Consider the following 14,566-nt stretch of genomic DNA (forward strand, 5'->3'; position numbering starts at 1 on the left):
CTGAATTCTATCAGACATTCAAAGAAGAATCGGTACGAATCCTGTTAACACTATTCCACAATATAAAGAGGAAATCCTCCCTAAATCATTCTATGAAGCCAATATCACCCTAATACCAAAACCAAGAAAGGACATAACAAAAAAAGAAAAGTACAGACCAATATCACTGATGAATATACATGCAAAAATTCTCAACAAAGTACTAGCTAACCAAATCCAACAGCTTATCGGAAAGGTAATCCACCACGATCAGATGAAAACCACTGCATCCCTGCATGCCAAAAAATGCAATCATGGTTTAACATACACAAATCAATAAATGCGATACACCATGTAAACAGAATTAAAAACAAATATCACATTATCATCTCAATAGATGCAGAAAAAGCACTGGACAAAATCCAGCACCGCTTTATGATTACAAACCTCAGCATAATAGCTGTAGAAGGGACGTAACTTAAAGTGGTAAAAGCCGTCTATGACAAACCCACAGCCAATATAATTCTGAACGGGAAAAAGTTGAAAGCGTTCCCTCTGAGAACTGGAACAAGACAATGATGCCCACTCTCACCACTTGTATTCGCATAGAACTGGAAGCCCTAGCCAGAGCAATCAGACAAGAGAAAGAAAGAAAGGGCATCCAAATCAGTCGCTGTTTGCTGATGATAAGATTGCATACCTTGAAAATTCTAAAGACTCCTCCAAAAGCTCCTAGAGCTGAAAAATAAATTCAACAAAATTACAAGATACAAAATTAATGTTCACCAACTAGTAGCTCTGCTATACATTAACAGCAACTAAGCTGAGAAACAAATCAAGAACTCGACCCCTTTTACAATAGCTGCAACAAAATAAATAAAATACTTAGGAATATACCTAACCAAGGAGGTGAAAGACCTCTACGAGGAAAACTACAAAACACTGCTGAAAGAAATCATGGAGGACACAAATGGAAACATATCCCATGCTCTAGCATCCCGTGTGAAATTTCAACATGGTGAAAATGACCATACTGCCAAAAGCAATCTACAAATTCCATGCAATTCCCGTCAAAATACCGCCACCGTTTTTCACATAACTAGAAAAAACAATCCTAAAATTCCTATGGAACCAAAAAGAGCCCACGTATCAAAGCAAGACTCAGCAAAAAGAACAAATGTGGAGGCATCACATTACCTGACTTCAAGCTGTACTGTTAATATAAGGTCATAGGCATCAAAACAGCATGGTACTGGTACAAAAGTCAATAGACCAATAGAACGGAATAGAAAACCCAGCTACAAAGTCAAATAGTTACGGCCAACTGGTCTTTGGCAAAGTAAACAAAAATATAAAGTGGGGGCAATGACGCCCTATTCAACAAACGGTGCTGGGATAATTGGCAAGCCACATGTAGAAGAATGAAACTGGATCCTCATCTCCCACCTTATACAAAAAATCAGCTCCAGATGGATGAAGACTTAAATCTAAGACCCGAAACTGTGAAAATTCTAGAAGATAACACCAGAAAAACCCTTCCAGACACTGGCTTAGGCAAAGGCCTCATGACCAGTAACTCTAAAACAAATGCAACAAAAGCAAAAAGATAAATAGATGGGACTTAATTAAACCAAAAAGCTTCTGCACAGCAGAAGAAACAATCCGGAGAGTAAACCCACAACCCACAGAATGGCAGAAAATCTTTGCAACCTGTACATCCAGCAAAGAACTAATATCCAGAATCTACAAGGAACTCAAACAAATGATGATGAATAAATCAAACAGTCCTATTTTGTAAAAAATTTCAAATGTATGCAAAAGTAGAGAACCATCATCCCCAGATTATTTTAAAGCAAATTCCAGCTATTATATAATTTCATACATAAAACCTAAAGTTTTTCAGGGGAACAGTGTGTGCTGGGAAAGACATGGTTGAAAAGAAAGACTGAAAGCAAGTCACAGGGCGCAATGGGTTTCTGAAGAAATAGGTGTAGCCAGCAGAAGTATGGGCTATTGTGCAGAGGATATGGAAGTCAAAGATCAATCTCTGTGGATCACTGACAGGATTGCTGGAATGCCTGAGAAGGAAATAACATCAACATCTTTATGCACAGCTTACTAGGTGGCCAGACACCCTGAACTGATATTTCCTCTCGAGTTCAGATGAATAACTGGGATATTACTTAAAATTCTATTGCATATCTGTTGCAAGGTAAAGCAGTTCCTCTTTCCCTTCTCTGATTATTTCTTATCAGCTACAGTTCTGGGCAGGGTGTGAGGGTGGTTGCCTAGAATGGGGTTTCCAAAGCTCCTTAATTGTGACCTCTGACCCTTTTCGTTTCTTCCATGTCCATACCCAGAGTCCAAACCCAAGGAATGCAGTGGGGTGACATTATGAATTAATCTTAAGGAAATACCTTATGTACCAAAAGAACTGTGTGATTGTGCTGATTTATATGCGCAGAAATTTGGAGTGTATGCTTGGAAATGAATTGTCAGGGTTTTAGACCAGGGAAAGTGGAATTTATTGTCGGGTCAGGCATAATTAATATTAATGCTAATGCATCCTCGTAGCTTAGCTCCCACTTGTCAGTGAGAACTCTCACCTTTCTCCAAGAATCTGCAGGAGAACAAAAGCCTCAAATTTTGATTCACTTGAAAAGAATAGAGAAATAAGAGGGCATACCTAAAACCCAGGTGTCTGAGAGACAGAGTGGGGGTGGCCCTCAACTGGTAGAGCCAAGGGGTCTGAGGGTGGGTAAAGAAGACACAAGTGTTTTCTCTACTTCTGTCCCCAAGTCCTGCAAATGATCAAGATCTATGCTCTCCCAGAACCACTGGAGAAGAAGGGGGAGGATTTTCTTTCAAGGTCGAGTGCCTTGCCCCCAGGATCTCCAGCTTTTTGCCATTGCACAGGTTAGGAAAATGCACACCTTCCTGGTAGATTCTGCACAATGGAGAAAAGGCTTCATGAGAAGCATGGAGGCTGGAATTCACACCCCTCATCCTCACTCCATCATCTTTATCTGTGCATTTCCCTGGTGACCCCTTCCTCCCCCAGTACCTCCCTCACTGTCATTTCTGCTGCATCACAGACACAGGCCTCCAAACAGGTGTGGTTGTGACTGAGTCTGTTTCTGACACCCCACCCGTTCTCACTCTGTGGGGAAAACTTCCTGGGAGGGGCTTGGAATCTGGAATGAAGCCAGAGGGCAGGGCTGATGGGGACCCTTTAAATTCTGCGACTCAGAGATTCACACAGAAGCCTGGACACAATACAGAAGAGCCACCCAGAGGGAGACAACAATGTCACCGCTACCCGTGAGTTAAAAAGGCACAGCCTTCAGTAATCTCAGGTCACACAAAAGGAGAGAGGGAGAGAGGGAACAGGGAGATCTTATGAGATGAAAGTATAAAAATTTCTACTGTCAATGCTTTACTGAGAGTTGTGGGTATGTGGAAGAGAGATCCCAGGGCTATGGTACCTGAGATGCTTGTGGGGTCTGGGGTGTGGATGCTGGACCATTGTAACCCTCTGGGAGCACGTGATGGTGTCTGATGACAGTGAACTCTGCTAAAAATGATGTGACTTTACACGGGAAGTGTATGGCCCACCAGGATATGGGTGGGTGTGTAAGTGATTGTAATCAGGTAACTATACTTTGTCTTCATGACTGTGATGTGAGTGTGTGTGTGAGCACAGCTGGACCAGTGCATGAGCATCTTTATATGCACAGTGAGCAGGTGTGTGTGACTCAGTGAGTGGTGTGGCTCTGCGTGACTGTGTGTGTGCTGGGATGTGAGTGGGTGTTGAACTGGGAACATGCATGTGGCCTTCTGTGCATGTGAACTTTCCTCCCCACGTAGCAGTACCTCTGACTAAGCAGGTGTGCAACTTCCCTTGTGCATCAATGTGGATCCCAGTGGCAGAACTGGTGGGATCTTGAGGACCTTGAGTTACTGAGGATTTATCTCTGAGCATTTGAGAGCAGAATGCATGAATCCTCAGCTGCCTTTTCCCCAGCAGAGTGGGGTGAGCAACACAGACTGTGGGGCTGATGGTTCCTTAGGTGGAATCTGCACACGGTGACCCCCTGCTCCTGCCTCCAGCCTCGGGTCTCTCCCTGTCTCCCACCCTAGCCTGTCCTTCCCATTGAGCGCCAGGATGGTGAGCAGATTCTGGTTCACTAGAGAAAGACATTGAGGAACTTGATTTAAGAGACTGAATCATCCAAAACCAGGAAGGTACAAGTTTAGCCTCTGTTCAGGCAGAACTTACAGTCGATAGTCACCAAGATGTTTGCTGAGGCCTGTAATCCCAGCACTTTGGGTGGCCGAATTGAAAGGACCATGTCAGGCCAGGACTAGTAGACCAGCTGGGGAGACATAGCAAGGTTTCATCTTTCCAAAAATTTAAAAATGTATTGAAACTGGTGTTGCGTGCCTGTAGTTCCAGCTGGTTGGGGGCAGATGCAAGAGAATCACTGAAGCCCAGGCCTTCAAGCCTGCTGTAATTTTTTTTTTTTTTTTTTTTTTTTTTTTTTGAGATGGAGTCTCACTCTGTTTCCCAGTCTGGAGTGCAGTGGTGCAATCTCGGCTCACTACAACCTCCACCTCCCAGGCTCAAGTGATTCTCCTACCTCAGGTTCCCGAGTAGCTGGGATTACAGGCATGTGCCACCACTCCTGGCTAATTTTTGGATTTTCAGTAGAGATGGGGTTTCCCATATTGGCCAGGCTGGTCTTGAACTCCTGACCTCAAGTGCTGCGCCCACCTCGGCCTCCCAAAGTGCTAAGATTACAGGCATGAGCCATGAGTTTTGATGGTGCCACTGCATTCCAGCCTGGACAACAGCGTGAGACCCTGTCTCAAAAAGGAAAAACGTCATTCACTTATCGATTCCTTCCAATTGCTTCCCCAACTCACACTTTTCATGTGTGCAAGTACTGGGGCTGTGCTCTCAGCAATGTGTGCCCCTTCTGGGAAGGACGTCCATTGCCCTTGATGGTTGTGATGCATGTGCCTCCCACACACCGGGGTTTCCTGTTCTTTTATCATTTCTCTCTCTCTTTCGACGAGTGTTGTTTCTCATGGAGTGACTCTCTCTGCTGTTACATCCTCCAGTCTTGTTTTCAGTTTCAGAGTTGAAATTGATCACAGGTCAGTGTTCCCTAAAGACCCTCCCCATTCTGCCAGGTCATAACCAACCGGCCCTATACATGCCAGGGATTAGGCTAAAGATTTTACATGTATTAACTCCTGGATTACTGAAAACACCCTACAAAGTAGGAGATTTTGATAATCCCCCCGTACTCGGGAAACTGAGGTAGGAAAACTGAGGTATTTAAGTAATGAATCTAAGGTTGCATTGCTGGCTGGATAGAGTGGCTACCCCTGTAATCCAGCAGTTTGGGAGGCGGAGGCAGGAGGATCCCTTGAGCCCAAGTGATCCACACCAGCCTGCACAACATCTTGAAACCCCGACTCTCCAAAAACGTAAAAAATTAGCCGAGTGTGTGGTGTGCACCTGTAGCCCCAGCTACTCAGGGGCCTGAGGTGAGAAGATTCCTTGAGCCTGAGGAATTGAGGCTGCAGTGAGCCCTGATCACCCCACTGCACTGCAGCCTGGGGGATACAATGAGACCCTGTCTCAGACAAACAAACAAACAAACAAACAAACAAAAAGTTAAAAAAAAAAAAGTTAACTTCCCACTGCTAATAAGAGGCAGAATCAAGGATGGAATCAAGGCAGCCCAGTTTCTGAAACTCTGCTTTTTTTTTTTTTTTCTCTCTCTGTTGGCCAGTCTGGAGTGCAGTGGTGTGATCTCGGCTGAGTGCAACCTCCACCTCCCAGGTTCAAGTGATTCTCCTGCCTCAGCCTTGCAAGTAGCTGGAATTATAGGCGTCCACCACCACGCCCAACTAATTTTTGTACTTTTAGTAGAGACGGGGTTTCACCATGTTCGTCAGGCTGGTCTTGAACTCCTGACCTTGTTATCTGCCCACCTCAGCCTCCTAAAGTGCTAGGATTACAGGCATGAGCCACCGCGCCCAGCCCGAAGCTCTGCTCTTAACTAGGATCCCCCATTTCTTCAGGAATATTGGGCCCTGACTGTGCTAGAATGGAAAAAGTGAGGCTCAGAATCTGCCCTTTGGTCTCTAACCTTCTGCACCATGGGAATCTGTTACATGAGAGGAGGCCACACCTGCCCATGCCCCTCTCATCCACTCTCAATCCCCTGGCAGGTGCCACACACACAGCCTGTGTCCTTGTCCACCGGTTCTTGCGTGACAGTCAAAGGAACACCGATCCTCCCTTTCATGTGAGTACTCCATGGTCCATGGCAGAGGGATGAAGAAGGGAAAACATTTGCTCAGGAGGTCACCTCATGTGTGAGTGATGTGGAAATGTCTAGTTGGCAGGATGGAGGCACCATGTAAATGCAGGTCCTGGAGAATCTCCTGCACCAGGCATGGGAACTGCAGTTCTTGCACGATGGGCCACTCTTGGACTCTAGGAAAGAAGAAAACTCAGTGGTTGGAGATGTGGCTCTTTTTTTTTTTTTTTTTTTTTAAACCAAGGGGCATAGGATTTTCAGAGAATGAATAAGTCATAGACTCGAGTCAGTGATTTTGGCTCAGTTTCCATCCAGGGATGAAAGACAGGGCATCTCACCCCACAGGACAGGAAGGGCTGAAACAGCCTCACCGGGATGAGGTCGCAGTGTGAGCACCAAGACTTCACTCCACCTAAGGAAAGAGGGAAGGGATTTGTGTGTGTGTCTTTTGTGTGCCCACAAAGGGAAGGACCTGCTGAACACACTGTGTGCTCTGCCCTCAGCAATGATCCACAGCTGCAGGTGGATTTCCATACTGAGACGTGTGAGAAGTCAGACATTGCCTTCCACTTCCGAGTGTACTTTGGCCATTTTGTGGTCATGAACAGCCGTGAGTGTGGGTCCTGGAAGTGTGAGATGAGATGCAACAATGTGCCCTTTGAGGATGGCAAACCGTTTGAGCTGTGCATCTCCGTGTTGGACAATGAATACCAGGTGAGCACCCCAGGAGCTCCCAGCATCCAGCCTCTGTGGGATCCCAGGGCAGGAGGAAACCCTCCCTCAGCTTGCCCCACAAGACCCTCGGGGCACATCTTCCATAACAACTCTTGCCCCAGGCTTTTCATGACACAGCACCCTCTGCTTGCACTGCCACCCTCATCTCTTTTCCCTCAATGGCCACAGTCAAGGTCAGCTCATCTGCCATTTCTCCCAAGGTGAAGAATCTCTTCCGTCTTCACCCATAGCTCTCATTTCTATGTGTGCTGTTATTTGCATTTTCATGTGGCTAAGTGGATAAAATGTCATATGACTAAAATTGTTTTAGTCAGTCAAAAATTAGGTCTTCCTCTCACTCCTGAACCCCAATCTTCAGAGCGATATTACTACCTCTCTATTCTCCTTCTATACACAGTGCATGCTTATGGAAGCATGTGTATCTATATATGTGTGTGTCTATGAATACATGCTTTCATTTATTTTTAAACAAATGCTGGCATAAGTTTCTCTACACATTACTCTTTAAAAACTAGAATTGATTTGTGCTCAAAGAGTAGATCTTGAAGAAGTCATCTACCCATGGTGCTGCCTCATTTTTGAAAGACTGCATGATATCCCCCTAGAAGGATTTCCAAAACTTTCTCAACTTGACCCTTTACATGACCATTGAAGTTGTTTCCAATATTATGTGCCCACAAATGCTGCCGTATTAAGCTTTCTAATCAACCTTCTTGCCATTATGCACCTCCCAATACTTATATTGGAAGATAATTACAGAGAAATGGAATAGTTGGTTCAAAATTGTGTGCATTTTAAATTGGAGAATGCAACTTAAAAGATGACTTCCTGTATAGCCTCAGTAGTAAAGAACGTGAACAAACTTTCTGACTTTTAAAGCCCAAAAATCCTTTGGGCAGGCCAAAAGATGCACATTTTATTCAGATTGAAGTCAGAGATGTTTTCCTATGTTTATAAGCTGTTAAAGGTAACATCCTATGTATTGCAACATTCATCCAGTTCCACCTCTCTGAGACCACTTGAGTTTCATTCTCTGCCACCACCAGCCCACATATGGGCAACTCCTAAGAGGAACTGGGTCATCAGCAATGAAGGGCAGTCATAGATTGTGAAGGTGAACAGCACGCATTCAGTGAACATGGTCGAGCACGAACCCCGTGCACGGCCCAGTGCAAGATGCAGGGATTCAAGTTCATGGGACACTGTCCCTGGCCATGGAGATCATCCAGGTTAGAGGGGAGGCCGAGCAAACGTGGACTGTGTGACTCAGAGTGGTAGAAACTACTGGAGAAATGAGAGGAAGCACTGAAAATAAAGGAAAAAACTGTCTGAAATAGACACAAAAGTAGTCTGTAAAAAGAAGCCTGTCTACTGGCTTCTCGTTTATAACTAGGCATTTTCTCTTTGGGTGCTGTAGGTTCCAGGGCAGTCTGGAGAGGAGGCTGAAAGCTTGTTTTGTAAAATACTGTCTTTCTGATGCATTTTTACTCTTGTAGGTAAGTGTCAATGGTCAACACTGTTACAGCTTTCCTCATCGACTCCCGCCATGTTATGTGAAGATGGTACAAGTGTGCAGAGATGTCTCCCTGACTTCGATGTGTGTCTGCAATTGAGGGCGATAGCCAGACTCCTCATTGTGCCAGAAATCCCTGTTTCTACATGATCACGGGATTCCCAGAGCCAGCTAGCAGCATGATCCCTCCTCACTTCAACCCTTACATTTGCTTATTAAAACTTCACCACACTTCACAAAATTTGGTTCTTGCTTTCAAGGGGAAAAAGAGGTAGTGGTCGTCATGAAGAGGGCCTGGGGGATTTTATGGGTGGTGGGAAGAAATAAAATAAAATAAATCTTCCTGGGGCATAAATGGTGAGTAACAAGGCCACTGAAAGGTCTGAGAACACATTAGGAATAACACTCTTCAATAGCATGGAGTTTATGTCAGACACTCTGAACCAAAACCCCTACCCAATTTCAGATGAGTCGCTGCACTGAAATGTCCTGTAGTTGTTTCCAGCCACACAGGGATAAGCAATGGGATTGGGGACTTTTGGGTGAGTGGGACTGTGTCTGAGTTGATCAGGGCTGAGTATGAACCTCACTGTCTACACTGAAAACAGAGGGGAGGGAACACTTCAGGGATCCCATTTTCCCCCATCTGCACCCGAAATCTCACCTGTCCCTCCACTTAACCAGGAAAAAAGCCCAGAAGAAAATCACCTGAGAAGAAACTCATATGCTGTCCCCACTCAGTTCAGGAACAAAAGATATACAATATTATTTCTAGAGATGTAGAGCACAGATGTAGAAATCTGATTTGTTCATTGACAGAGTGCTCATGGATGATCATGCCCTTTCCCGTCCTCCCTGCAGACTGAGAAAGGGAAGTCATTTCAGAGAAGGACGTGTAGGCTGCAACAGTGGACACAACAGTCGGTACTTTATAGAGTGTAAGTCTTGGTCAGAGATGGAAGCAAGAAGGCCTTTCACCAGGGCACACAATGCTGGCCCTCACTGATAGTCTTTCCTTTAGCCCTGATTCATCTCCACCCACAGACACAAAGTTAGGAAACCTCCATTGCCACCCTCTGAAGTGCCCCCACTGCCTCCCCTCCCCTTGCAGGAGCCCCGTCATTGATCTTAGAAGACCCCTACTGATGTCCTAGTCCTCTCCTAAACTCTTTTTCTTCCTGGAGTGTTTCCTTTGGGAAGAGTTCTGGACTAGCTCCCTCCATCTGAGATGCTCTAATTACTTTAATCTTCAGAGGGTCTTGATCTCTTTCTGGGGACTCTCCTAGAATAAAGAAATGATCAGTATGAGGAGACTGGGATAATTCCATGTGGAAGGCAATGTTTGCAATAGCCTCAAGCTGGAAGCCACCCAATGTCCATCAAGAGTAAAATTCCTGCGTATTTAGTTTTCATAAAACTCGAGAGTGGAGAGCGGTGAAAAGGAAGGGACTCCATACATCAATATGGATGAATCCTAGAAACAGAAACGTGAATGATAGATGCATGACCGAAGAGAAGAAATCCAAGATAAACATCTACAGGCAGAATTCAACAAAGTGATAAAACTAAAACAAATCAAAAAAGAAAGGCAGGAGCATGGTCGCCTGTGTGGGCAAGAAGGTCCCATGGTGGGAAGGAACATATAGGAGACTATAGGTGTCAGCAACAGGCCATGCCTAGAATTGGGGTGGTTACCTGAGTGCTAATTTAATGCTAAATTCACAGTAATATACATTTGCTTAGAAACTGGAATCAATATTTCTGTAAATAGTTTAAATTCACAGTCAATAAAACTGAAGAGTAAAATGAAAAGAGAGGAGAAAGAGAGGGGGATTCTAATTCATTCCTTCTTTAAATTCCTAATACGGCTTCAAAGGGTGTTTGCTGTCATCACAATAAGAGAACTTGAGGAGAGGTCCTGAGTCTTCCACCGCAGGTGAAGACTGCATTGTAGCTTATGTGCTGTCACTTGTAGCTGTCCCTGTCCTCATGCTGGTTTGGAACCAAGGAGCTCACAAATCACTGACTAAAATTAGGAATCTCACCTTTCTCCCGGATTCTGGGTCTCTGAGATTTCATCGCATATGGACACCCAGAGAAAAATAAGTGAAGGAGCCCAGGCGTGTGAGAGACAAGAGTGTGAATGGCCCTCACCTGGCAGAGGCAAGGGGCCTGGATGGGGTCAGGATGACACAGAGACTCTCTCTACCTCTCTCCCCAGGTCCTGCTGAGGATTAAGGTCTATGGTCTCCCAGAAGGTCTGGAAGAGAAAGAGGAGAATTTCCTTCTAGGGCTGGATGTCTTCCCCCAGAATTTTCACTTTTTCACCATCGTACAAGTTAGGAAAATGTACACCTTCCAGGAGAATTCTGCACAGTGGAGAAAAGGCTTCATGAGAGGCGTGAAGGCTGGACTTCACACCCCTCACTCTCACTCCGTCATCCTTATCTGTGCATTTCCCTGGTGACCCCTTCCTCTCCCCTGTACTTCCCTCATTGTGGTTTCTGCTGAATCACAGTCACAGGCCTGCAAACAGGTATGGTTGTCACTGAATGTCTTTCTGACATCTCACCCCCTCTCACATCACAACTTGATGAGAGGGGCTTGAAATAAAAAATGAAGCCAGAGGGCATGACTGACAGGATGATTTAAATGCTGCAACCCCAAGAGATTCACACAGAAGACTGGACACAATTAGGAAGAGCTGCCCAGAGGGAGACAACAATGCCGCTGCTGCCCATGAGTTGAATAGGCACAGCCTTCAAATCTCCCAAGTCACATAAGGAAAGGAAGAAAAGGGGCAGATGTTGTGAGAAGAAAATTTGAGCATTTGCACTGTCAATGCTTTGCTGACAGCTGTGGGTGTGTGGAAGAGGGAAATGGTATCTGACCTCTGTGGGGTGCAGGGTGTGGATCCTAGACCAGTTTAACCCTTTGTTAGCATGTGATGGTGTCTGATGACGGCAAACTCTGCTGAAATGTGACTTTAGGTGGGAGGTGGATGGTGCACTAGGATAGGTGGATGTGTGAGTGAGTGTAAGGGGGTGATTGTGCTTTGTCTTCATGACTGATGTGAGTGTGTGTGAGAGCACAGCTGGACCAGTGTGTTAGCATCTTTATAAGCACAGTGAGCAGGTATGTGTAACTCACTGAGTGGCCTGGCTCTGTGTGACTGTGGGTGTGTGTGCTGGGATGTGACTGGGTGTTGAACTGAGACCATGGATGTAGCCTGCTGTGCATATGAAGGCTCCTCCGCACACAGCAGGGCCTCTGATAAAGCAGCTGTGTGTCTTCCCATATGTGTCACTGTGGATCCTGAGTGGCAGAACTGGTGGGGATCTTGGGGACTGTGAGTTAGCGAGGTCTAGTGTCTGAGCATTCATGAGAGCGGGATGCACGAATCCTTAGGTGCCTCTTCCCACCCAGAGTGGAGGGGAGGAAGGCAGGCTTTGTTGGAGTGTATCTTCAGGTGGGATCTGCACACAGTAACCGCTGGCTCCTGCCTCCAGCCTCAGGTCTCTCCCTACCCTAGCCTGTCCTTCCCATTGAGCACCGGGATGGTGGGCAGTTGTGATTGACTAGGGAAGGACACTGGGGGACTTGTTTTGAGAGACTGAATCACCCAAAACCAGGAAGGTACAAGTTTAACCTCAGTTCAGACAGAGCTTACAGTGAATAGTCATCAAGAAGTTTGCTGAAGCCTGCAATCCCAGCATTTTCGGAGGCTGAGGTGGAAGGATCACCTGAAGCCAAGGGTTAGAGACCAGCCTGGGCAACACAGCAAGATTCTGTCTTTCTAAAAATTAAAAAAATTACTGGGGATGGTGATGGGTATCTGTAGTCCCAGCTGCTTGGGAACTGAGGCTGGAGGATTGCTACTGCCCAGACATTCAAGGCTGCAGTGAGCTGTGATGGTGCCACTGCATTCTGGGGATTAAGGTGAAGGTTTTACACATATTAACTCCTATATTACTGAAAACACCCTACAAAGTAGGACTTTTGGATAATCCTGCCTGTATTGGGGAAACTGAGGTAGGGAGCGTTAAAGTAGTGAATCTAAGGTCACACTGCTGGCTGAGTGAAGAGGTTCACACCCGTAAATCAGCAGTTTGGGAGGCCAAGGCAAGAGGACCTTTTGAGGCTAGGAGCTCCAGACAAGCTTGGGCAGTATCTATGGGACCCTGACTCTCCCAAACCATAAAACATTAGCTGGTTCTGTGGTGTGGACCTGTAGTTTCAGCTACGTGGGGGACTGAAGTAAAAGGATTGCTTGATCTCAGAAGGTTGAGGCTGCAGTGAGCAGTGATGGCCCCACTTCACTCGAGCTTGGGCAATAGAATAAGACCTTGTCTCAAAAAAAAGTTCAAAAAAGTTCAAAAAATATTAACATCTCACTTCTAGTAGAAGGCAGAATCAACAAGGGAATTGAAGCAGCCCAGTTTCTGAAGCTCTGCTTTTAACTACGGGCCGCCAATGTCTTCAGGAATACAGGGTGCTGACTGTGGTAGGGTGGGAGTGGGGAGGCCCCAGGGGCTACTTTTCAACCTCTAACCAACCGCAACATGGGAACCTGTTACAGGAGGGGAGGCCTCACATGGCCCTGTGCCTCTCACTCAGTCTCAGTTTTCTTGCAGGTGCCATACACAGAGTCTGTGTCCTTAAGTACTGGTTCTTCTATGACGATCAAAGGGAAACCGGTTGTCCCTTTCATGTGAGTACTCCATAGTCCAAGGGTGGTGGGGTGGAGGAGAAGGGAGAACATTTGCTCAGGAAGTGACCTCATGTGAGTGATGTGGAAATGTCTAGTTGGCAGGATCGAGGCACTATGCAGGTGCAGGTCCTAGAGACCCTCCAGCAACAGGCATGAAACCTGCAGTGGCTACACTGTGGGCCAGTCATGAGGCCTAGGGGAAGAGGACACTTAGGGGTTGGGGTTGTGGCTCTTTATCTATAAAGGGACACATTTTCAGGGAGTGGACAACTCATAAGTTAGTGACTGTGTTTTGTTTCTTTGTCTCCTTCAGTTCTGCTCTGATCTTAGTTATTTCTTGTCTTCTGCTAGGTTTTGAATTTGTTTGCTCTTGTTTCTCTAGTTCTTTTAATTGTGATGTTCAGATGTCCAATTCTAGATCTTTCCTGCTTTCTCTTGTGGGCATTTAGTGCTATAAATTTCCCTGTACACACTGTTTTAAATGTGTCCCAGAGATTCTGGTACATTGTTTCTTTGTTCTCATTGATTTCAAAGAACATCTGTATTTCTGCCTTCGTTTCGTTATTTACCCAGTAGTCATTCAGGAGTAGGCTATTCAGTTTCCATGTAGTTGTGCGGTTTTGAGTGGGTTTCTTAATCCTGAGTTCTAATTTGATTGCACTGTCATCTGAGAGACTGTTTGTTATGATTTCCATTCTTTTGCATTTGCTGAGGAGTGTTTTACTTCCAATCATACGGTCAATTTTAGAATAAGTGTAATGTGATGCTGAGAAGAATGTATATTCTGTTGATTTGGGTTGGTGAGTTCTGTAGATGTCTATTCAGTCCTCTTGGTCTAGAGCTGAGTTCAAGTCCTGAATATCCTTGTTAATTTTCTGTCTCGTTGATCTGTCTAGGGTTGACACTGTGGTGTTAAAGTCTCCAACTATTATCATGTGCGAGTCTGTCTCTTTGCAGGTCTCTAAGAACTTGCTCTAAGAATCTGGCTGCTCCTGTATCGGGTGTACATGTAACTAGGACAGTTAACTCTTCTTGTTGCATTGATCCCTTTACCATTATGTAGTGGCCTACTTTGTCTCTTTTGATCTTTGTTGGTTTAAAGTCTGTATTATCAGAGACTGGGATTGGAAACCCTGATTGTTTTTTGCTTTCCTTTGCTTTGACTATTCCTCCATTCCTTTATTTTGAGCCTATATGTGTCTTTGCATGTGAGGTGGGTCTCCTGAATGCAGCACACCAATTAGTCTTGACTCTTTATCCAATTTGCCAGTCTGTTTCTCTTAATCGGGG

The 14,566-nt window shown here is 45.4% G+C and overlaps 1 protein-coding gene across 1 annotated transcript; it reads left to right on the plus strand.

Annotated features, from left to right (window-relative positions):
• The first annotated feature begins 3,231 nt into the window (after nucleotides 1–3,231).
• LOC104676185 (galactoside-binding soluble lectin 13-like) lies at nucleotides 3,232–8,790 on the plus strand. Its single transcript, XM_030942701.1, has 4 exons — nucleotides 3,232–3,300; nucleotides 6,226–6,302; nucleotides 6,821–7,031; nucleotides 8,549–8,790. Exons 1-4 carry the CDS (start codon nucleotides 3,286–3,288, stop codon nucleotides 8,663–8,665), a joined length of 420 nt encoding a protein of 139 aa, XP_030798561.1. The 5' UTR covers nucleotides 3,232–3,285; the 3' UTR covers nucleotides 8,666–8,790.
• The last annotated feature ends 5,776 nt before the right edge of the window (nucleotides 8,791–14,566 follow it).

Source organism: Rhinopithecus roxellana, chromosome 12 (assembly GCF_007565055.1).
Source record: "Rhinopithecus roxellana isolate Shanxi Qingling chromosome 12, ASM756505v1, whole genome shotgun sequence".
NCBI lineage: Eukaryota > Metazoa > Chordata > Mammalia > Primates > Cercopithecidae > Rhinopithecus > Rhinopithecus roxellana.